This window comes from Mauremys mutica, chromosome 3 (assembly GCF_020497125.1).
Source record: "Mauremys mutica isolate MM-2020 ecotype Southern chromosome 3, ASM2049712v1, whole genome shotgun sequence".
In the NCBI taxonomy this organism is placed as follows: Eukaryota; Metazoa; Chordata; order Testudines; family Geoemydidae; genus Mauremys; species Mauremys mutica.
The window spans coordinates 43,518,288-43,544,319 of record NC_059074.1 but is presented as its reverse complement, the minus strand read 5'-3'; the positions used below and the strand labels follow the sequence as shown (position 1 = coordinate 43,544,319).

Below are 26,032 nucleotides of genomic sequence, written 5' to 3'. Positions count from 1 at the left end.
AATGGAAATTGGAAGCTTTGAATATTTTTTAGAAATCTTCAAAGTTGAGAGAATAAAGTGTTTTTGACAATGGGCATTGCTGACATGACTGTATTTCACAGACATAGGGTACGTCTACACTACAAGACTATTTCGAATCTACTTAATTCGAATTTGTGGAATCGACCTTATGAAGTCGAATTTGTGTATCCACACTAAATACACTAATTCGACTGTCTGAGTCCACAGTAACGGGGCCAGCGTCGACTTTGGAAGCGGTGCACTGTGGGAAGCTATCCCACAGTTCCCACAGTCCCCGCTGCCCAGTGGAATGCTGGGTAGAGCCCCCAATGCCTGCTGGGGGTGGTTTTGGGTAACTGTCATCATTGAACCGTCACTCCCGCCCTCTCTCCTTGAAAGCGCCGGCGGGAAATCTGTTCGCGCCCTTCTCTGGTCGGTTACAGCTCGGACGCCACAGCACTGCGAGCATGGAGCCCGCTGCGATCATCGTTGCACTTATGGCCGTTGTCAACTCCTCGCACCTTATCGTCCACCTCTTCCACAGTCAGCTGCTGAGAAATCGGGCGAGGAGGCTCTGGCAGCGCGGTGAGGACAGGAAGTCACAGAGTGGCGCAGACCTCTCACAAAGCAGGATACGCTGCGCAGTGGAGATCATGGTGGCAATGGGTCAAGTTCATGGTGTGGAACGGTGATTCTGGGTCTGGAAAACAAGCACGGACTGGTGGGACCGCATAGTGCTGCAGGTCTGGGATGAATCACAGTGGCTGCGAAACTTCAGGATGTGTAAGGGCACTTTCCTTGAACTCTGTGGCTTGCTGGCCCCTGCCCTGAAGCGCCAGGACACCCGGATGCGAGCAGCCCTGACTGTGCAGAAGCGAGTGGCCATAGCCCTCTGGAAACTTGCAACGCCAGACAGCTACCGTTCAGTAGCGAACCACTTTGGCGTGGGCAAATCTACCGTAGGGCTTGCTGTGATTCAAGTAGCCCACCAATCGTTGAGCAACTGTTCTCAAAGGTAGTGACCCTGGGAAACGTCCAGGTCGTCATAGATGGCTTCGGCGCGATGGGATTCCCAAACTGCGGTGGGGCTATAGATGGCACTCACATCCCTATCCTGGGACCGGCCCACCAGGCCAGCGAGTACATTAACCGAAAGGGCTACTTTTCTATGGTGCTGCAAGCACTGGTGGACCATAGGGGACGTTTTACCAACATCTACGTCAGGTGGCCGGGCAAGGTTCATGACGCGCGTGTGTTCAGGAACTCTGGTCTGTTTAAGCGCCTCCAGGCAGGTAGTTTCTTCCCGGACCACAAAATAACGATTGGGGATGTGCAGATGCCTACAGTGATCCTCGGGGACCCAGCCTACCCGCTAATGCCCTGGCTCATGAAGCCCTATACAGGCGCCTTGGACAGTGAGAAGGAACTCTTCAACTACCGGCTGAGCAAGTCCAGAATGGTGGTGGAGTGTGCTTTCGGACGTCTCAAGGGGAGATGGAGGAGCTTACTGACTCGCTCGGACCTCAGCGAAAAAAATATCCCCGTTGTTATTGCTGCTTGCTGTGTGCTCCACAATCTCTGTGAGAGCAAGGGGGAGACCTTTATGGCAGGATGGGAGGTTGAGGCCAATCGCCTGGCTGCTGATTACGCTCAGCCAGACAGCTGTGCCGATAGAAGATCCCAGCGGGAAGCGCTGTGCATCCGGGAGGCTTTGAAAGATAGGTTCCTCGGAGATCAGGGTAACCTATGACTCTCCAGTTGATTTACAGAGAAGCTGAACCTGAGCCTGTTTCACTGACTGTTGACTTCGATCTGCGGTTACATACCCCGTTCTCCAGGTTTCCCCCCTTCCAACACACATTTTAAAATAACTTTAATGGAACACTGATTATTAATAAAGTTTTCTTTAATTATGAAGGGTTGAAACATGGACGCGGACTGTGGTGGGTACGGTGTGCACTGATGTACAGACCACTTCTACACTAGAGGAATGACAGGCTCCTGCTCCTACAGCGGTCTCTGGGGGGAGGACGGTTGCAGGTGGGTGTGCAGGAAGGGGTGGGTTTGCAGGAAGGGGTGAGGGGTGCCGTCTTTGGGATGGAGTTTGGATGCAGGCTCTGGGCTGGGGGTTGGGGCGTAGGAAGGGGTGAGGGGTGTGTGGGAAGGGTGAGTATGTGTCCGTGGATGAGGGCTCTTGCTGGGGCTCAGGGCATCGGAGAGGCTCGTGGCTAGGGTGGAAGGGCATGGTAAGGGCAGCCTGCCTTGCCATTTGTGGATGTCAGGCGCTAGGACCCTGGGACAGCATACACCTCACAGACTGACCCGGGGCAGCATTCACCTCCCAGAATGACCCTAGTGCCTAGTGACTGCAGTCTGTGTGTGTCCTGCTGTTGATCCTGCCCCCAAGTCTGTACCCTGGTAATGGAGGCTGTCCTATGCAATTAAACCCCCCCCCCCTTCACACAAAGTCTTCTGACAAGGAAAACGTGACGGAAACAGTGAATGACAACAAACTACTCTTAATACTCAACTACACAGTGGGGGGATGAAACTTGGATTCGGGACTGGGTGATCCAGGAAGGGAAGCACTTCTCATACTTTAGGGAATGAGAGCTGTTTGGTACATGAGCGCTCTGCTGGGGTGGAGTGACAGTTTTCACGGCCCCTAGTGCCCCTCCTTCTTGTGATTTTTGGTGAGGGGGGGACAGGACTTTGTGGCGGGGGAAGGTGGTTGCAGATACAGTTCAGGGGGGCTCTCTGCTCCTGCCTGCGGTCCTGCAGAACATCTACAAGGCGCCGGAGCGTGTCCGTTTGCTCCCTCATTAGCCCAAGCAGCGTTTGAGTCGCCTGCTGGTCTTCCTGCCGCCACCTGTCCTCCCGTTCGATGTGTGTGCGATGCTGTTGACATAGGGTCTCCCTCCACTGTCTCTGCTCTGCCGCCTCGGCTCTGGAGCAAGCCATCAGTTCCGCGAACATCTCGTCCCTCGTCTTTTTCTTTCGCCGCCTAATCTGCGCCAGCCTCTGCGAGGGGGATGCCGGGGCAGTCCGGGAAAGAGCCGAAGCTGTGTGATGGGAAAAGTAACTGATTTCCTTGAACAGATACATGTTTGCGAACAGTGAACACAGTCTAGTCAGTTTCTCTGAACAAGACCATACAGGGCAACAAGTCTCACGAGATCTCAGGATAAGTTCGAGATTTCGGAATACGCTCTCATTGGCTGCGGCATTGCACAGGAGAGCGGACAAGTGGGGAGGTACAGCTGAATCCGTCTAGCAGACAGTCCTGGTAAGCCTTACAGTACATTCTGCTTATCAGTTAATGGATAGCTGTGCCCTCCCGCTAAAGGCAATCTGGAAATCATATACTCTGACCCTTTTCCAGCCACTCCCGCCAGTGCACGGGAAAGATCAATGTATGCTTTTCCTATGTGGCCTACAACACGTGGCTGTTAAGCGAGGGTCATTGTTATGCAAAGTAAAAGTCAAGCATTCACAATAGTAACAGTACACTAATTGCCCTAATTAGATGCAGCAGTCGCCGAACGAGATTACCCTGAGGCGGGTCACTCGGAGAGAGAGAGAGAGAGGATGCTGCTAGAATCCCTGCACAGACCAGGACCGTATGCTGCCATGCTGGTGGAGGCAATGATTCCGCTGTACATTAGGATGGCCTGGAGCGGAAGAGTGTGCTTCCATGGAGCACCAAATAAGTCACCTCTCCCCAGGAACCTCCTGTGGAGACTTTTCGAGCTGCTCTCCGAGAGCTTCGTGGAAGTGTCCCAGGAGGATTTCTGTTCCATCCCTATATGTGTGGACCTTCTCTTTATATAGTTTTTATGGAAAAGTTTTTATATAGTTTTTACATATTTTTTATTCCTGTTTTTTAAAAAATAAATGTTTCCATGTTTATAGCACTTACCGACTGATCCTTCCCCTGATTCTGAGTCCGGGTTAACGGCCGGGGAGGGTTGGTAGGGGATCTCTGTGAGGGTGATGAAGAGATCCTGGCTGTCGGGGAAAGCGGTATTGTAAGCGCTGTCGCCTGTGTCATCCTCCACAAACCCTTCCTCATCTTCCCCATCGGCGAACATCGCCGAGGAACTGCCCCTCGACACTATCCCATACTCAGAGTCCACGGTCACTGGTGGGGCAGTCGTGGCAGACCCACCTAGAATGGCATGCAGTGCCTCGTAGAAGCGGCAGGTCTGGGGCTGTGCTCCGGAGGGTCCGTTTGCCGCTCTGACTTTTTGGTAGCCTTGTCTCAGGTCCTTGATTTTCACGCGGCACTGCGTTGTATCCCGGCTGTATCCTCTGAGTGCCATGGCTTTGGAGACCTTCTCGTAGGTCTTTGCATTCCGTTTGTTGGAGCGCAGCTCCGAAAGCACAGACTTATCGCCCCACACAGCGATCAGATCCAGGACTCCCCGGTCTGTCCATGCTGGGGACCTCTTTCTATTCTGGGATTGCATGGACTCCTCTGCTGGAGAGCTCTGCATCGTTGCAGGTGCTGCTGAGCTCGCCCCGATGTCCAACCAGGACATCAGATTCAAAGTGCCCAGACAGGAAAAGGAATTCAAATTTTCCCGGGTCGTTTCCTGTGTGGCTGGTCAGAGAATCCAAGCTTGGACTGCTGTCCAGAGCGTCAACAGAGTGGTGCACTGTGGGATAGCTCCCGGAGCTAGTAAGTTCGATTTGCATCCACACCTAGCCTAATTCGAGATAGCCATGTCGAATTTAGCGCTACTCCCCTCGTCGGGGTGGAGCCCTCTAGGTCGAATTAAACGGCTTCCTGGTGTGGACGGTTGAGCGGTTAATTCGAATTAACGCTGCTAAATTCGATTTAAAGTCCTAGTGTAGACCAGGCCATAGTTGGTGAAGATGATGATTTTATCCTTGAAGACATAATGATAGTGTGTGGCCTAAACAAACTCATAAAAAACATGTCCTTTAAAAGACAAATTAGACTCAACTCTAATATGTCACAGATATATGTAAATACCCTGGTTAATATTTTCAAAAGGAGCCTACTTTCCCATTGACTTTCCATGAGGTCCTATGTCACTTATGAAAACGGGTCTTAGGCTCTGAAGTAACTTAGACCCTTTTGGAAATTTTACTCATGCAGGATGTGAATGAGCCCTATCATAGCAGTGCTCACTGCATGAATATATGAGGCGAACATTAATTATATTGTTCCATATCAGTGTATTGATGTGTATAAAAAAGTGCCAGTTATGAGATGGAATGAGTGACAGGGGAATGAGTAGCTTTTAAAGTCTGCATTAACTACAAGCATATGAAATATGTACACCAGCACAAATATTACAGTTCTTGAGACATCTGCACAAAACCAGATAAAGTACTAGTAGACTTGTGACTTCCCTCCAGCTGGAGAGAGAGAGAGAGAGAGAAAGAAACCCTTGGGAATCCTGAGCAGTAAACAGCTTACAAATGAGACAAGTTGAAAACTTGACAGCTTGTCTAAATGCTCATTTTACTGGATGGCACATCAATGCTTAAAGCTAGTGTTTTGTTTAATTAGGATCAAGTATATTTGTGGATAATAAAATGGTTGCTAGTCTCAAATACAGATAATGCATTCATAGAACAAAAATTAAAATAGTATTTTGATGCTTGTTAAATGTTTGTCAATGGTGGCCTTTTAAATTTTGAATTTGTACTTGGTAAATGCAGTGAATTATTTAAGATATCAAATCTTTAGTAACTGGTGTATATTTGATGTAAAAAATAGATGAGCAAACTTTGCTACTTGAGGTATTACGTTGCACAGAACACTTTAAGGAGGGAATGATGTATTCAAAGGTTTTTTTGTTTGTGGGTTTTTTTGTGTGGGGGTTGGAAGAGGACAATAACTAATGATAAATATATCTATGTTTGTGTGTTTACACAATTTTCAGCAAATTTCTGAATTTACTCATCCTTATCAAACATGCTTTACAGTCATTCACAGTTTTAGAGATGTTACTTGTCTATGAAATAGGAAAGTACTTCAATGGGATCACGACCATAAAGCTGTTTTCTCTCCCTGGTGGCCAAGTATATATTCAATAAACCACACTAATTTGGCCTAGCTGTCAGGTAAATTTTCAATGTAGTGCTTGGGGAGTTATGTGCAAAACTCTCATTAGCAGTGACAGTTGTTACTTGAATTGATAGTCATAAATCACAATGTGAAAATCAACAACAACAACAAAAAGAAATTGTGCTATATTTTGCTACTTCATTGAAAAATAAAACCTACCTCAAGATGTGGGCCCTGTGCAAGAAAGATGTGCGAGTTTCAGAGATGGAAAAATGACCAGAAAATAATGTATAGTACAAAGATACACATTAAACCTTATTTATATACACAGCAGTGGTAGAGAGAACACAATCAATACACGGGGATATATGTCCGGTTAAACTGTCTAATCTACTCATCTGTCTGCAGACATGCAGGTACATACTATATTTGCTGGATATTTGTTGCAGCATCAGAGTATGTCTGACATATATTTTTGTCTGGGTCTACTACTTCCCCCTCCCTGAACTCTCTCCCCTGTAAAGTTCCATCACAATACTTAAGCTGTCTTTTCTGAAACTACAATTGTTGCTGCATACATCAGTCAACAGGGGACATTGAGTGAGCCGTAAACTCTTCATAGCAGATATTGTGGCTTGTTCTATGTTTGTATAGCACCTAGCTAAATGGGACCCCAAGATCAGTTGGGCTCCCTAAGTGCTACCATAATAGTATTAAAAATAATAAAAGAAAAAGTTGGTCCGAAGTTCAATACCATCACTCAGATAAAGAATTGTAATTGTGGCAGGGAATGTTTCCCCCAGTACTAAAAATCATCCCTTCCCCTTCCTATTCACATCTCGTGAAGGTCAGGAAGCCTGGGCTCATGCCAGCTGAAATTAGCTAAACATCACGTTAATGAAATGTGAAAGTTGTATGCTTATATTGGCACAAAAGAAGCCAGTTTGAAATAAATAATTAAATAAACCCGCTGTGAGATATTCAAAGGACTGAAGTGATTAGAACAATGAAACATGGGGGATTTACAAGAGGACTTGGTATATTTCTTTGTTTTAAAACTTTTTGTGATCCATTAAAAAAAAGCTGTGGGAAAGTGACAGACACGAATTGACTTAGACAGTAAAAGCATGAAAGAGAGGACCCACAATAGTAGACACAGTACCAAAATTTTGTGTCACTTTAAATAAGCTTGGCCTCATAATAGCAAATGTACTTTTATTTTTAAACCTAAATGGCATCAACACTCAAGATTTACCAATTCTAAGAGCTAGTTCCTCTCATCACCCTCTTTCCATGGAAGGACACTCTGTATTTATACATCCGTTGACTAACTAGGTTTTGGAAAGGTCACCTCAGGACTTCCCATCCATACAACCTATCACCCCTCAGTGGCACCTCAACCTCATTCTATCAGTGTTAATGAAACTGCCCTTGTAGCCTCTGGCTTCATGCTCTATGCCCCTCATTTCCATGAAAGTTGCCTTTCTAGTGGCTATTACTTCAGTGAGAAGGGTAGATGAACTTCAGGCCAAGATGGCGGATTCCCCTTTCACCACATTTCCTTATGCCTATACCCAAGTTTCTACAAAAGGTCGTATCTTGGTTTCATCCCAACCAACCCATACACTTACCTGATTTCTTTCCAAAGCCTCGCACCTCAGCAGACCTTGACCTTCTACTGACAGCAGACAAGACCGATCAGGAAGTCCTGTAGACTTCTTATCACTGAGAGGATTAAGAGGCAGGCAATCCCCATACAGAGGATTTCCAAGTGGATTTTGGGGTGTATTACACTATGTTATCATTTGTCAGAACTGCCTCTGCACTGGACGGAGAGTCCATTCCACAAGAGCCCAGGCATTGACTACAGCCACTGTCCATGGTGTGTCACTTCCAGACATATGTAGGGTGGCCACGTGGAGTTCAGTGCATACCTTTGCTGTGCACTACACCTTGGTGCAGGACTCTGTGATGGATGCATCATATGGCGTGGCTGCCATCTGTTCAACCATTTCATCCTCTTCCTCGCACCTTCCTCTGAATTAGGTACTGCTTGTTAATCAGCCTCAATGTAATACAATAGGAACAGGGGCAGGGGTTCCAGAGGCAGTCAGTGGGCAGGGAGAAGGGGTGGTTGGATGGGGCAGGGGTCCCAGGGGGGGCATCAGGAATGAGAGGAGAGGTTGGATAGGGCGGCGGAGATTCAGCGGCAGTCAGAGGACAGGGAGCGGGAGTGTGTTGATGGGGCAGGGGTCCCAGAGGGATCATCAGGGAACCGGGGGTGGGGGGGCGGATGGGGCAGGAGTCCCGGGAGGGGCAGATAGGAGGTGGGGGCTGGGCCACAACCCCCTCCCCTAAGCAGACGTCCATACAATTTATGAAACCTGATGTGGCTCTCAGGCCAAAAAGTTTGCTATGAGTACAGAAAAAAGCTATGGCTATGGCAACTAATTGCACTCAATAAATTGCAGATGGAGGAGAATCTTGCCCAACAAATGCAGGAAGTTGCATTTAGAGTAGTAATGTGATAAAGTATGACACATTAGTAGTGACAAGTATGCCAAAAATAATTAAGGGAAATTGTGAAAGGTAGAAAAAAAATAAAGAAGTTGGGTGTGATCCTCCTTCCCTTCTAAGCCAAAATTTCTATTAATCCACATAGTTAGATATACAAGGGATTGGGCTCTGAGTGAGGGAAGTTGATGTCCATATTGTCAAACTTCTTTAAATGTAATGTCTACAAACCTCCTTTGCACAATTACTTATTACAGCACAGATGTTCAGAACAATAATATCCAAAATGGTGTTCACAATACAAAGTAATCATGACCAGTAATGCACATTGCTGCTGCATCTGACGAAGTGGGCATTCACCCACGAAAGCATATGCTCCAATACATCTGTTAGTCTTTAAGGTGCCACAGGACTCTTTGTTGCTTTTTGCACATTGCTGTAGTTTCCACATGTGTGTAAAGTGAACAATGGTTATACATCTCAAAGTAATACTGACTGGTTAAAGTGTTTGGGCAAAGGAAAGACTTATATAATTATTAAGTAGGAATCATCTCAATAAAAACAATAGATAAGGAATGTATCGAGTGGCACAGTACAGAGAGGAGATGAAGTGAGATTTGATATAACAAATTTCTGTCCCAAGCAAAGTTGTTGTTTTTTTTTTAATCTGTACAAAACCAAAACATGACCAAATAACTGGCCAAAACATCACAAGACAAGACAAAACAATTTGCAACAAGAGAACACCAGCCTAATAGCTATGAAGAGAACAAATTCTGGAGAATAGAGGTGATGCCTCAGTTTGACAAAGTGTTAATATGTGCTTCTCATAAGAGCTAGGGAAAGGAGAGGTAACATGTAAAAGGCAGGAACTGTTTTGGTCCATGACTGGAGTGCCTAGGCATTATAGTAATAATAATAATTTGTATGGGAGATAAGCATGAAGATTTACTCATCATGAAGATCTGATACTGACTATCATGCCATCTCAATACAAATTAAATTTTGCTTGAAATTTTGACCCTAACACATGAAGATATGATACATCTTCTTTGAGTATCCTCTGAGAAAGTTTTACATACCTCTGCAATTCAAACCCCAAGGTTGCACATGGTGGTTGTTTGGTTTGACTTCCCATGCACGTTCCTTTCCCATGCTGTTAGGCACTCAAAGAGTAAAATGATGTTATTTACATTCTGACATTTGTCATATACCAATTGTCATATCACTTAAATACGTATTGATAGCTGAAGCATCTAAGGAAGGAAAGGGAAATGTTAGCTTGTTTGATGGATTAACTGGACTGTAATACTCTCTCACTCACCCCGGAGGAGGGAGGTCACTGAAGGGCTGGTGGTAGTCCGCCACCAAGCTTGTCGCAGCTTAACTAGGTCTGGAGTCCGTCTGGGTTTCCAGCAGCTGGTGAACAACAGTCTCAAGGGGCTGGCTATAGACTGGGCGGGGCCCAGGCAGCCAGCAAACACTACAGTCTCAAGGTAGGCAGAGTGGGGAGGGATAGCTCAGTGTGGGGGAGGGATAGCTCATAGGTTTGAGCCTTGGCCTGCTAAACCCAGGGTTGTGAGTTCAATCTTTGAGAGGGGCTGTTTAGGGATTTGGGGATTTAGTTGGGGATTGGTCCTGCTTTGAGCAGGGGGTTGGACTAGATGACCTTCTGTGGTCCCGTCCACCCCTAATAATCTATTATTCTAGGTTGGGGCCTGGGCTTGCAGGGCTCAGGCAGCCAGCAAACAGTCTCAAGAGTCTGGGGCCACTTGTCTTCAGAGTGAGAGCCCCTTGCAGAGGCACAAGGGTCAGCCGGCAGGGGGACACGGGCCTTCCCTACTCCACCACGTCCCAGCCCTGGCAGGGGTGGAATCAGATGCCCCAGGGTTGGCAGGGATCCAACCACAACATGCCAACATGGGGGCTCGGGGCTTTGCAGCCAGAGCTCCGGTGGCTGAACTTCCTGCCTCCCCTGGAGTGGGTACTTATGATGTCCAGTCGTCGTCTGGCTCCTCCAGGTAAGCAGCAGCAGGCGCTCCAGGCCAGTTATCATCCGGGGCTTGGGCCGAGCCAAGTGGGGGATCCACTCTGTGCTGTTCCGGAACCGGTGGGACATCCTTCCCCTCTGCAGGCTTCCCTCTCAGTAGTCTGTGGGTCTGGTCTTTTATAGTGCTGGGCATCTCTGTCCTTCTGGTGAGGGGGGGCGGGGCGGCCTAGGCTCCGCCCTCCAAGGGACATGTAATACTCCCTCACTCACCCCAGAGGAGGGAGGTTTGTCTGCCTCACTACGTGGACAGAAAATGAAGAGCCTGAGTTTATTCCCTATCAGGCCATGTTTTTCACCTGAGGAAACTGGCCAGAAGCCAACATAAGCATGATGCATCTCAGTGGGAAAATTCCTGTAGAAACAAACAAACTGTCTTCCCATGATAACAGATAAGCAAATAATATTATCTCTGGTTGAATGCGCCTATAAAATGTTGTACTGTGTATTTATTAAAATGTACATATGTCTTAAATATGTTAATTTCATTGTTTTCTTATAGCATCAGTTGCATCAACATGTAATGATCCTGGGACTCCACAGAATGGTACCAGATATGGAGACAGCAGAGAGCCTGGGGATACCACCACCTTTCAGTGTGACCCTGGGTATCAGCTCCAAGGACAGGCCAAAATTACTTGTGTGCAGCTGAATAACCGATTCTTTTGGCAACCTGATCCTCCAACATGCATAGGTATTGAGATCAAATGTTAGCATGCTTTGGGCTTGAAGCTAATGCAGATCATATTTCAGTTTTTAACAAGTGATGTTAAAGTAGTGCTTTCTAGAAAACTCAGTCTTTTCAAACTTGTAAATACTGGCAGTCTGATTCTCAAGATGAATGCTATTATTGACAACAGATTTTTCCAGCATAGTCTATTTTTGAAAATTTGTTTATGGTGAAGGTGACAAGCTTCAAGAAATTGTTAATTAAGTGCAAGACAGCATGGTCAGATGTTTAACGCAGGGGACTTGGAGTCAAAGCAGCTGGGTTCTACTTATGACTTTGCCACCAGTTTACTGTGGCTAAGTCATTTCTCTGTACTACAGTTTCCCTGTCTCAATAGAACAGAGATAATAATCTATATACTATAGATATTTCAGATTCTCAGGTAAAAGTCACTAAATAAGTATAAAGTATCAAATTTGTTATATTACTGTTTACTTGTTAAAACTTTCACTTTATGTTAGTGATTAATTTGTAGTTTTTAAAGCCTAGTCAGGTGAGAATCAGGGGCCATATATGAAACTGGTCTCACCTTAATACCAAACTCTATACATTTGACTTATAGTAAAAAAGCAAAGATTGTTTCTGTTCATTTTGGATAAAACCAACAAACTGATTCTCTCATGAGTATGACCTCCCATGTAGTAATTTGTTTCCATTGATTAAGTTTTATCTTCTCAGAAAATTTTGAGAGAGATACATATGTATGTGCAGAGGGAAGATCAAACTGCCACTGCTGCCCAAAGAATGGAAATAGAAGTTCTTTTGCATGTCTCTTTGTGGAAATGCCTGGAAGGAATAAAATTTCCTGCCTTTCACTATTCTTGATTCTTGGTACCTTCCACCCTACATATATGGAATATCTCTTCCATGGGGCTCTGGTTAGTGCATGAAAAAGCTGGGGCCTGAAAGTCTTACTGAGGTGTGTTATAGGGACATCACTGTTTTGCTGCTAGTTAGGGTTCTTGCCATCTAATTAACTCTTATGCTGCATACTCCGTGTAGCATTAGAGAGCACCACAACCCAGATGGCTTGAACAGCTCCCTTGGGTCATCAGCTGCAAACTTTAACAATTTTCCTTCTTGACTGGGCCTTTACGATCGCCAGATTGCTTTGAGATAGGTTGGACACTTTATTTAATAATCCTTTAGGGTCAGATTGTGTCTGGTCCCTGCACTGTTGACTGTTGGAGTATGTACAAGCCTTTCTTCCCTCTTTCCTTTGGGCCCCTTCTGCAGAGGCTGACCACAACACAGTTGCAGTCCTTTTACTTCCCTGAATGCAAGTATTGTTCCTGGCTAGTATTACTAGCTCTCTGAGAAGTAATAGTAAGGATGTAAGATAAGGTCCCCATCCATTTCTGACCTCCATACAGGTAGCAGATTTGGAGCAGCACATGCACTGCAAAATGTCTTTCAAAGTTCCCATTTGTGTGGTGCAGCACTGCATAAGGACAAGTTTGAACATCTGATGGTTACAGCCAATAAAACAATTTTTAATCCATGAATCATCAAGTAATAATTCCCAGAGATTTGGGTTCACCCCTAATTAAAGAGTTTAGAGATAGGACAAAACATATAGATTTCTGGATTATGAAGATCAGATGTTCTAGAGTATTATTTCAATTGTAATAAAACCCAGCGCTTTGTCCAATTAACATACTTCAATCTGTATCTCTTAATAGTCTGTTTTAAAAATCTAAATTTTAATTAATCTGCTGAGAGAGTAACTTGTAGTGAAATGATGTGCACATACTTAATGTTCCATTTTACTCAGGATGACCTTGAGGGGGTTTTCCATTTAAAATAATTGTTACTGTCGTATATACAGCAGTATTGGAATCCTCGGAGTTCTATAAAGCCATGATATGCAGCCTTTAATATTCTCAGATAGTTCTTATTCCACTATATTGTGAATGGCTGAGATTTAATAGCTATACTTATTAGCGTTCTGTACATTGTCAAACCACTGTTCACGTTTGTTTAATGTTTTATGCTGCATTTATAAACTTTCCTGAGTATGGTCATGTGTTTTACCTCAAGCTAAGCCATCAGAAGACACTGAAGATTTGTGAATATTTACTAAAATAATGACCTATAAAAGGAACCATGCTGTTATTTTTTTTTAACACAGCTTGGTTGATTACTAATACTTACTTCAATCACAATGGTAGGAGCTCTGCACCTCTGCAAACTGCCCTTATTACTTAGGTGTTTAAATATTGATTTAGGCACCTAACTTCAGAATTTTGGTTTGAGTTAGCTGTGTGATTTTCTTTCTTTGTTTGTGTGTTTTTGCCCAAGTGCCTGGATCTGTAAATTGAGTTAACACCTTTATTAATTGGATCAAAGTATTTTATATTTCTTCTGTGGCTAAAGGAAAAAAGCATCATTAAGCGTCAATTACTATTGGGCCCTCCACTTCTGACAGTGAAGTTTATTGGGTGAATGTTAAATACTTGGTTAGTGCAGCTGGAATAAAATCACTAAGCAAACCCAAAGACCTTATTACGTAGATTTCTATTTCCTTTATCAGATTATAGGAAAACTTTGTTTCTGAACTAAATTGGGGAAAATATGTGGAAAATAGTATTTGTTTGTTGTTGGGACTATAAAGAGATCGTTTGTTGGGAATGGAAAAAACTATTCTGATTTAAAAAAAAAAAAAGCCAAAATTCTTATTTGAATAGTTTATCTGTGATTTTTAGTTTAATGTGTAACTGCTTTCTTTTTCCTTTTTGTATTGACAGCTGCATGTGGAGGAAACTTGACAGGTCCGGCGGGTGTTATTTTATCACCTAACTACCCACAGGCATATCCTCCTGGGAAGGAATGTGACTGGCGAATAAAAGTAAACCCTGACTTTGTCATTGCCTTGATATTCAAAAGGTACCATTTCTAGAAAATCCCTTTATGTATCAGGTTTTTAAATGTCACATCTAAAAATTATATAATTGATCACTACATAGAACTCCCAACTACATTTCCTAAGTCCTAGAGTATGTATCTAATACTTATTTTATCATTGCTTCAGAATGACATGAAAGAAACAAAATATTTAGCTTTATAGCTTTTTTTTTTTTTGTGCCCAATGTGTAAGCTGCAAAAACCGTATGTGATGTGTGGGGTATGCTTTAAAAAAACAGAAAGAAAGAAACATTTAATTTGTATCATATGTTGCACCATTGACAATTTCAGTGGAATGGCTCTATATTAATGGGGAATAATACTACCCAGAGTGTTTGAAATACGTATATTTCATTGTCATATTAATGCAATGTCTGCATTGTGTGATACCTAATTCATCTGTATCCCATTTCTTGTATGGTGAAGTCTTCAGGCTAACATTAAATAGTGTATTATCATGAAAATATGAGTCACTAAGTTATTAAATTGAATTAACCCTTCTGAAAAATACTTTAACATTATTTAATAATGGTCACCTATTAAGCAAAGATGATTATTCTGAAAATTGATTCTTATTGTGTAAACGTCTAGTAGATGTAGTTCCAATTTAACATGTTTAGACCCAACTTTAAAAGATTGGCTGGAAGGATCTTTTTAAACTAAGGAGTCACTCTTGCATTTATTGGATTTCATTGTTTGCAATCCCTGAGCACTGGTAAGGTGCTGAGACTACTCAGCTCCCATTGACATCAGCAGGAGTTGGATCTTGCAGGCGGGGGTACAGAATGCAATAGTTGCCTGTTATGCTGTGGGCTAGTTAGCATGTCTGAAGTAATGAGTTTTTATACATGAAGACATCTGCCTTTTTCACAATTGGTCGTTGTTTGTATTACTAGTGTATTCGGCAAGATATAAAATCCTTGCAGAGGCTACTCCCTGTGCTCATTTGAAAAAAATCATTAAACTGAAATGAGGCTTATTCATTTAAAAATATCTAAAATATGTCTTTATGCTTCTTGATGATTACATCTCTTCTCATTTACTTTAATCCCACTACTATATTTAACAATAACAAATGTAATCTGATTACATTTTGCTGTTGCTGTTTTTAACAATTGTTCTGTAAATATCAATTGCTTTGGCATTGACATTTTATTCCATCCACTGATATTCATAGGAGGAATAAAACATTGATTACCTACTAGAAGCCACCATAGTAATCATATTCCTAATGACAATTCCAACATTCCATAGAGCAGATACATTTTTTTTATTCTGATGAAAAGATAACTTGCTCTATCATACATTTTTTTTCTATGAGCAGAATTCCCATTGATTTTTACAAGAGTTCCCCAGTTGAAGAGTGGGCAACATCTGGCCCAAAATGTTTTGTAGGCTGGTTTAACATACAATAGTTTCAGATTCATGGGAAATTCTCTCTGTATGTTGAAAGGGTGACAACAAGGGAAGAGGTTGGTGCAAGAAAGGAGTGGTATAAAAAGCATTTTAACATGGGAGCCTTTGGTACAAACATATTTGTCCTTCCAGAGATGTGTTGGAAAAGCAAATATTGAGTAAAAGCCACATTTATATGTCTCATAATGCTGTTTTCTGCAAAAACAAAAGCTGAATGGGCTGGTGAAAACGCCTAGATATAAGAACAAGGAATCATCAACAGTTTTTGGCTCTCTCCATTTCATGTTTTGTTAAAATAATTACTGCACATGTGTTTTTCAACTAAATGTGTTATAAGGTGTTAAATATGTAGATCTCTTTGACATGTACTATAGTTGGATTGATAAAAAAGACCAAAAAATGTGAAGAGGCCTTTATTGTCTTCAGGCTTTTTTATGCTTCACCACTACACTTGGAATAGATTACCACTTAGCCTATGTCAGCTGCCCCCAGACTTCTCTAGATCCTTCCTCAGAACCAAATTCTTTCCTGCAGATGTCCTACTGTATGTTACTCTCATGGACAGTCTAACTTCCTTGTGTTATACACTGGTCTGGTGTTCAGAAGGTGATCAGGAAGAAAAGAAAGCAAAACCCACAACCCCCCTGCCTACTTGTCTTTCACTGTTGAGCTTCATGTAGCCCTTGGACCTTCTCCACTGCATCATATTTTCAGCTTCTGTCCATATCATTATAAGGTTCTCACATTATTGTCTTTGTGCCTCCATCCACACAGCCTCCCTGAACTGATCTCAAGGCCACTTCCTAGTCCATGTTTAAGTCTCTCTTAAGGATCCCCTTCTGCTGTACTGCCTTCATTGAATCTAATTGACTTGTATAACAATATAAATGTGTTGTTCCCCTTCCTGTAATAGATTGTAGGCCCTACAATAGACATATTAATAATGCATTGATTATAATTCTATAGTAAAAATGCCTAGCTCTTACATAGAGTTCATAGATCACAAATCACTTTACAAAAGAGATCAATATCATTTTTCCCATTTTATAGATGGCAAAACTGAGGTACAGAGGAGAAGTGACTTGCCCAAAGTCACCCAGCAGACCAGAGGTAGAACTGGGAATAGTACCTAGGTCTACCAGGTGTTAGTCTAGTGTGATATTCACTAAGAAACTCTCCCTAAACTAAATTCTAAAATTTTACAGTTAATGTTCTAAACTAAATGCTATAGTTGAATCTAACTGTGTACCAACAAAAATAAGTTACAGTGTTGGGAGCTCTTCACATTAGGGCAGTTTGGTTTAAATTAGACAGTGATCAATTTTGATCATTGATCACGTTTACAAGGCATGTTGTATTTGGAATGTGGGATATACTTTAAGGACTTCTTTATTTCTGCAGATGAAAACGTTTAATGCTGTGGCTGCCTTTTCTTTTTTTTTAAAGTAGTAAATAATTTCTCAAAAATAAAGACAATGTAATTCTCTTTTCCTTTATTTCAGTTTCAGTATGGAGCCCAGTTATGATTTTCTACATATTTATGAAGGGGAAGATTCTAACAGTCCTCTAATTGGCAGTTTTCAAGGCTCCCAGGCACCTGAAAGAATAGAGAGCAGTGCTAATAGTCTATTTCTAGCATTTCGCAGTGATGCTTCTGTTGGCATGTCAGGATTCGCCATTGAATACAAAGGTACTGTTGTTAACATAATACATGTCAACACACAGAAGGAAAATGTCTTAAATTAGGATTAATTAAAACTATATTTACACACATACTACACTTATTTTTCATATGTTTGTAATTGTTGTGTGAATGCATATATATTTAAAAGTTTAAATATACATAATAAATAATGTTTTTTGTTAATCTTTTATCTTTTAACATACTGGTGTTGTGTAATTAGTTGATGACAGTCTTATGTTGGTGGTATATCAGCCCTGTGAAAATGTTCAATGTAAAAACAATGTAGAAAATGCTATTTTAAATAATATTTGATTCATTCCAAAATATAAGTTTATAACCAAATATGAAAACACAATCTCAACTTCTTAATTTATTGTTTCAATTTATCTTTTAAAAAATCCTTTTGCAAATGATGAGGTACATAAAAGGTAATTTTTCTCCTTTTATTTTTGACATCCCCGCACACTCTCATTTCCTAAAAGGAAGGAGAAATGGTGCAAATAAAAAAAAAATAGCCATTGTTATTTAGAAAGTGTTCTACTGAAATGGAATTGTCTCACCCAATTAGAATACAGGAATGTTGTACATTTACTGATACATACCAATGCATTTTTTTCCCCCGACACTTTGGTTGTGGGTGATTTGGAGCAAGATTTACGTACACATTGTATGGCTATTTCAGAATAACCACAGAGTATGTGAATCCTTGTAATTTGGCTGGCAGCCATTATTAGCCAGAGTACAAGGATTTATATTATCACTTTTTAGTTATTTTTCAATAACCATCCTGTGAATATTTAACATTTTCTTCTCAAATGAGCTGCTATTTCTCTGCTTAGATTGGCATCTGTGCTCAGAATTTTCAAGCTTTCAGCCTCAAAGATACAGCCTCAGCTTCTCACTCCGGTCAGTTGAAGAAAAACTCCATACTCTGTGTGAAAGAAAACAAAATGAGAAACAACCAAAACCCAAAGAACATGAATTGTCTACCCACTTAAACCCTTCTTCTCATTTCTCAACTATCTTCTTTCTTCACCTTTTTCCCTTCAGGCTAGCAAGACTACTGTCCCCAGAATAACTATGATATATTTGTGTTTACATTGTTTGTACAGGGAATCCTTGCCTATCTCTTCTCAAATGAATTTGAAACACAATACGAATAAAAATAAATACATTTATTTTATATAGGAAATAGTAAGGAATAGTATTGCTGAATAGTAAGGAGAGAAAGGGGAAGGTTGCACAAAGGAAATGATATAAGAATGCCAACTTTCCCTCTTCCTTCTGTGTGTGTGTGTGTGTGTGTGTGTGAGTGAAAGAGAGAGAAAGTGAGAGAGAGAGAGAGAGAGAGAGAAATGTACAAATAAGTTATACAATTATATCATATATAATAGGTTTATATTATAAAAGTATACATATAAAATAACAAAATATTCTTGAAATATTGAATACAAATATACAAATAAAAATGGGGTATCAAACAGCAGAAAGGTAAATTGTTAAATCTAAACTACCTGAAAATGCATGTATAATAATAATTAATCACTGGAAGGCATGTCCTGTTAACTTGGTAATAACCATATACTGTAATAATACATTCCAAAACCAAAGGCCTTAATTCTTCTATAAACATCTCTGCCATCCATCTTGAAGTTATTCAGCGCAGGGTAGACATTACTTAATAAATGGGCAGATTTTGCAGAGTATTATAATAATCAGAAAAACAACACAAAGAAAATAGAGTGAAAGAGAACCATGTTATCTAATATTTGCACCTCCATTAATGTAATTACGCTGCCTGCCAAAAAGGTGTCATACCTTATTATAACAGAAAAAGTATAACATTTGTATCCACTATAATACTGCAAAGTGTATCTAATACAGTGCTTCCATTTAATTAAATGCAAAGTGCCTTCTAACCATAAAACTATGCTAGTTAAAAATCATCTCAACCACATTCTTGAAATAAGGTAATATCTTAATAATGCAAATTATGAATCAATCAATGAATTAAACATCAGAACTAATATTGCCTATTAATCCTTAAAGAATTATTTAAACTTGACTCATCAGTGTGTTAGATTGGTTAACAATTTGTTCCAGCATAGTAGCTGATAATCTGTCCAATACCTGGGGGATTTTGTGGCTGTAGACTCCTATGAAATTCAGGGTCCTGCTTGCGTGCTTGTTTGTTTATTTATTTATTTATTTTGCTAGTTTTCATTAGTTCTTAATGTCTTAAATATAGTGGGTGAAATCCTGCCCCCATTGAAGTAAATGACAAAACTCTCATTGACTTCAGTAGACCCAGGATTTCATGCAAGTCATTTTGTGGTATTTGTACTAGGCTAGAATTCACATCGGTGATTTAGGTGCCTAACTACTCCTTTAAATTCAAGATTTAACTCCACTAGCATTCATAAAGCCCGTGCCCAGCTGCCACCTAACCTGCGGGTGCCTAAATTCTCTTCCATAAGGGGGGGGAGAGAGTAGCACCACCACATCATCTTCACCCTTTTCTTTGTGAAGAAGGGCTGACCTGGCTTAAATGCTTAACTCCAGAAGAGGGTTCATGGCTGTGAATCCCAAGTGGAAGTAGGCACAACAGGGCTTAGGCCACACTCCTCTCTTTGGTATTTCCTACTGCATAACTTAGGTGACTCCCTGCTCAGCATGCTGGCTTGTTTGAATCTCTTTCTTAAGCACCTAACTCTCCCTATACAATGCATGAGGAACTTGGGAGCCAAACTCTAGCTTCTGAATTCTTGTAGGTGGAGGGGTATGTTAAAGTTAGGCATTGTAACTTCTAACTCCCCCTTGTGAAGTTAGCCAACTATCTTACAACAATACAGGTTTCAGAGGGGTAGCCATGTTAGTCTGTATCAGTAAAAATAATGAGGAGTTTTGGTGACACCTTAGAGACAAACACATTTATTTGGGCATAAACTTTCGTGGGCTATAGTCCACTTCATCAGATGCAAGGAGTGAAAAACACAGTAAGCAGGTATGAATATACAGCACATGAAAAGATGAGTCGCCTTACCAAGTGGCGGGATCAGTGCTAACGAGACCAATTCAATTAGGGTGGATGTGGCCCATTCCCAACAGTTAACTGTTGACAACAGCTGACAACTGTTGGGAATGGGCCACATCCACCATAGTTTTGAAATATTTTTGGAATTTAATACACCAACTCCATACAGACCAACATAATATAGCATTTGAAAGCTTATTTTATGCAATGTTAGACGATGTATGATGTGGGGCTCTTCAGTGGTGACATAAGATGTATGAGAGGCGAAACAATGGTATCCAAAATGATAAAGTGTAATTTTCTGCACAGTTCCAGAAACAGTGCAACAGGATTCTGATTGGTTTTTACTGTTTAAGTTAATTTCAACACCATAATGTGGTGTTCATTGGTCAAAGCTACCAAACAACAATATATTACAAGATTTCTTACTGGTTTTTCATGGGAAAGCTTTTTTTTCCCCCTTAAATGTTTAAGCTGTTTAGCATGTGACAAAAATGGTGAATATTAGCATTTTGCAATATACTAACATAAAATGTTTTCACATTGCATAGTCTTAATTGTCAAGGTATCTCACAAGTGATGGTAATAGTTTTCTATATTTTCAATTGGAATTTATTGACCAGATCAGTCTCTCACTGAAGATTGTGCACCAATAGCAGTAAGTAATGTGCCCATAGTTTTTACTGCATAGTGGGCAGATATAAATGTATGTGAATTCCTAATGTAATGCTTCTCCATTTGTAAGCTTTTGTACGGGCAATGCAGCATCTAGTCTGCCTGGCAAAAGGTTTTTTTTTATTTATAATTGCCTATGCATGCAGTACTAGCCTTTGAAATATTCTAGAAACTAACTTTTTTATTCAGTGATACTTATGCATAGGTCAATATTAGTGCTAGAGGTGACAATACACAGCTTCATATTATGAATATACAAAGTTCTCAGAGAAAGAAGTGATCTAACAACAAGTAATGAAGACAAAGTCCACAAACAAGATCTTGCCTCTGCACTGAAGTGGTCTCAAGAGCACATTACAGCTTTTACCGGTCATGTCATCAACAATATGACAAACCCATTTGCCCCTGAATCACATCCAGATATGCTTATCAACCTATTTACTTGACTGCAGGTAATCCCAGATGTACAAGCGTCTCTGCTGAAAATAGAAGATGCTAGAGAAGAACAAATTGAGAGATTTGTAAGAGGTGCACTTGATTCTGATGGGACATGTAGCATCTTCAGTCCAGTCAGGAAATTTGGCATCAAACATTTGCTAACATGATCAAGAAGACTAAATTTAAATCTGCCAAGGGAGGGACAATCAGAGCAGCTATCAGTCCAGATTTTGTTTTCCGCACGCCCTGCCCTTAGCAAGATGTGGAGATGATGGTTTCAATTGCAACTGTTCTTAGTCACATAATAGGGCCTGTATCTATGTCCCTCTTCCATGCTGATGGAACAATGAGAAAAACAGACAATGCTGAATTAGGGCATCAGCTGGAAGCCTAAGCTAAAAGAGTCCATGAGCTAAGAGCATATGATAAAGAAACAACAGTGTACATCAGAGATACCATTGCTGTAATACAAACGATGGCTGGTGACAAATTCAACGAGTTCAACATATGCTTTGAGCTTACCAAGAAATGCATTTTTATGTCTTGAAATAATTCATAGTCATTAAACAAAGAGAAACAAATGCAGATATTTCAGTGGTCGTTTTAACTTGTTGCTGGTGTCATTATTTATCCCCATTTCTATGGTAATAGCACCACTTAACACTTCCCCCTCATTCCTCATCATAAAGTAGGCATATTAAGCTTTCAAATGATGTATATGTGTGAGTGTGTAGAGAAGGTACATTAAGTCAATTACTTTGGTGGTGCCTTACGCTCATCTATATGGAGCTTATGGCTGTGGCTTGCAGATTTTCTTAATATCTTACTAAATGGTGTAGGTGTAATTTTCTTGTCCAGACAGATAAGCTTAGGCAAGCATCAATGACCTCCTAGCAATATTTAACAGTAAGAAAATGTATGTTAATAACAAGATGGAAATATGAATCTAATTTTAAAACTGATGATTGTTAAATGCATATTTTAGTACATATATTGTATTGAGATTACTGATGTGTTGTTTATAATCCATTTTAACAGAAAAACCACGGGAAGCTTGTTTTGACCCTGGAAACATAATGAATGGGACTAGAATTGGAACAGACTTCAAACTTGGGTCGACTATTACTTATCAGTGTGATTCTGGATATAAGATTATTGATCCTTCAACTATAACATGTGTGATTGGTGTTGATGGAAAACCAGCATGGAACAGAGTATTGCCATCTTGTAATGGTATGTATTATATGTGATACTGTTCCCCTTTTGTATAAAGTTAATGGATTCAGAGACTGGCTCTAAATCCTAGAGGTCATATTACTCTGCTTCCAAATGCATACCCAATATAAAAACCCCTTAGATTATGATTTTTTTATTTAAAATAATTATAATACAAATTGTTTTCTGTTAGTTTAATAATTCATGTATTGTTTAAAACTACTTCATCAGATTTTAGGTACAGAATCCACTACAAAACACTCAGCCTTTGCCAATAATTACTACACATTAGTATATATGAGATCCCACAACTTTCCTTATGTGTACTATGGAATAGATGGTTTTGTAATCTGTATAGCTGTCCACTGGGTGTTGCACTAGACAGAGACCATTTATTATTTTCAAATTAACAGCAACAACTGTCAAGCTCTAATTACATGGATTATCTCACTACTTCCTTGTGTTCCCCTTGTACTGTTTGTTGTATCCATCTATCGTCTGTTTCATTATTCTTAGATTGGAAGCCAGGGCCGGCTTCAGGGTTTTTGCCGCCCCAAGCAGTGCAAAAAAAAAAAAAAGCCGCGATCACGATCTGCGGGAGCTCTACCACCACTGCTTCAGTCTTCGGTGGCAATTCGGTGGCAGGTCCTTCGCTCCGAGAGGGAGTGAGGGACTTGCCACCGAAGAGCCGGACGTGCTACCCCTTCCCCGTGGCCGCCCCAAGCACCTGCTTGCTGGGCTGGTGCCTGGAGCTGGCCCTGTTGGAAGCCCCCTGGGACAGGGACCATCTTTTTGTTCATGGACTCCAAGGCCAGAAGGCACCATCTAGTACAGGGATTGGCAACCTTTAGCACATGGCCCGCCAGGGTAAGCACCCTGGTGGAACGGGACAGTTTCTTTACCTGCCACATCCGCAGGTTCAGCCGATCATAGCTCCCACTGGCCGCAGTTCACCACTCCACGACAATGGGGGCTGCGGGAAGTGGCGGCCAGCATATCCCTCAGCCTGCGCCGCTTCTCACATAGGGCCAATAATCCTGGCCCTGCAGGACTCCACTGGAAACACACCTGCTTGATGATGATCCCCCTTATACAATTATATTTTGAGACCTACCCATTAGCCAATTTTTAATCCATTTACTGTGTGCCATGTTAATGTTATGTTATCCTAGCTTTTATAATCAAAATGTCATGTAGTACCAAGTCAAACACCTTGTTATGTGTTTCTAGAGTGTTTAGCACAATGGATTCCTAAATCATGACTGATACAAATTATTTATTTATTATTGGTAGTAGTAAAAGTAATAATAATAATACATGTTGTTTCCAGCTATTGGCTCTTGTTGTTTCTGTGAAATTAGTTGGTGATCTCTATCCTGTACATTTACACATTTGCCAAACCATTTATTCATTCTACTCTTTTACATATAAGGGTTTGTACCATACTCATCCATAGTTTGTGCCTCTTTGTTACCTTTCTCTGCAATGCTGTATTGTGCTATTCTGAACTGGTGCTGAATCAGTAACCAACAATTGAAATGTTTTATATCCAGTTATTACCCTACTAACATCAAGTTGCCTTAATTTTCAATGTTTATTTTAATTGTGATGTTTCCCATATACAAAGGTGGATTTTGCTAAGTGCTTTTTACCTGCACTGCCGCCACTGTGATGGACTTAGACACCATTTTTAATGTAATGTTATACAATATAGACATGTCTGATTCTCGTTCTTTTCAATATCTTCATCAATGATTTAGATAATGGCCTAGAGTGTACACTTATAAAGTTTGTGGATGATACCAAGCTGGGAAGGATTGCAAGTGCTTTAGAGCATTGGATTAAAATTCAAAATGATTTGGACAAACTGGAGAAATGGTCTGAAGTAAATAGGATGAAATTCATGAGGACAAATGCAAAGTACTCCACTTGGGAAGGAATGATCAGTTCACACAGATAGGACAAGAAGCAGTGGTCTTAAATTGCAGCCAGGGAAGTTTAAGAAGAAGATTAGGAAAAACTTCCTGATGAGATAGTTAAGCCATGTAATAAATTGCCTAGGGACGTTGTGGAATCTCCATCATAGGAGATTTTTAAGAGCAGATTAGACAAACACCTGTCAGGGATGGTCTATATAACATTTATTCCTGCCTTGAGTGCAGGGGACTGGACTAGAAGACCTCTTGAGGTCCCTTTCAGTCCTATGATTCTATTATTCACTGATTTACAAAACGTAATATCACTTTAGAACTTTTCTTGAAAATTCACAGAGTACATTTATGGAAGACTGAATAGCTTGGGGTAACATGAAATATTTCATCTTAAGGTCCCTAGTTCCCTAACATAATTATGAAATAACCCAATTTTTTTCTTCTTGATGGCTGTTCAGTCACCTACCTGAAATGAGTGTGTGGTTTCACTCTAAATCCTAATGATGCTACAAATTTACCCTCAAGAGGACATTAAGTATCACCCTTTTTTACACTTTTAAACAAAAAAACTGAGAATTAGCCACAAAGACTTAAAAACTTCCACTTGACAATCCTTTTTCAATCAGGTTGTGGTATATTGGTAGGGCAGTATGAAGAGGCTGCAGTCTATGCTGTACATATTGCCTGGAAAAATACAGGACTTCAGCGTGTATTTCATCAAAAGCTTGTTCGGTGAAAGACCAGGCATTTTCAAAGTGTTGTGCAGACCATTAACTACTTAGAGCTCACTGTGAATTTTCTATCTGAATGATTTTCAGTGGAAATGCAGTTTCTTCAAAATAGAATTTTTTTCCATTTTTTTCCATTTTCTATCAAGAAAACCAAAACAAAATATTTTCAAAGAGAGGTCTCTGAATCAAAATATTTTGGTTTGTTGAACTGACCCAAAATATTTCACGTTGAGTCACTTTAACATTAAACTACATTTCCCTCTGGTGGCACATTGCCTAATGAGAGTTGAACTTTAGGCCCTCATTCCCTCTTTGGTTTGGGATACTTGGCTTGACTATATCTACCATGATGCAAAACAGCCTTCCCTTTGGCCATGTAGTAGTCACATGGCTGCAGGTTCATCATGGGAGATCGTGTGCTCTTATTGCCAAGAAGGCTAATGGCATTTTGGGCTGTATAAGTAGGGGCATTGCCAGCAGATCGAGGAACGTGATCATTCCTCTCTATTCGACACTGGTGAAGCCTCATCTGGAGTACTGTGTCCAGTTTTGGGCCCCACACTACAAGAAGGATGTGGAAAAATTGGAAAGAGTCCAGAGGAGGGCAACAAAAATGATTAGGGGGCTGGAGCATATGACTTATGAGGAGAGGGATTGTTTAGTCTGCAGA

General features: G+C 41.0%; 1 protein-coding gene across 1 annotated transcript in view; it reads left to right on the top strand.

The window, feature by feature from the left end:
• The window catches only part of CSMD1 (CUB and Sushi multiple domains 1), a 1,651,174-nt gene that overhangs the window by 1,308,657 nt on the left and 316,485 nt on the right, over window positions 1-26,032 (top strand). The window contains exons 28-31 of the mRNA XM_045010124.1: window positions 11,107-11,298; window positions 14,082-14,220; window positions 17,157-17,344; window positions 22,524-22,718. Coding sequence (XP_044866059.1) covers window positions 11,107-11,298; window positions 14,082-14,220; window positions 17,157-17,344; window positions 22,524-22,718 — 714 coding nt within the window. The remainder of the gene's footprint in view (window positions 1-11,106; window positions 11,299-14,081; window positions 14,221-17,156; window positions 17,345-22,523; window positions 22,719-26,032) is intronic.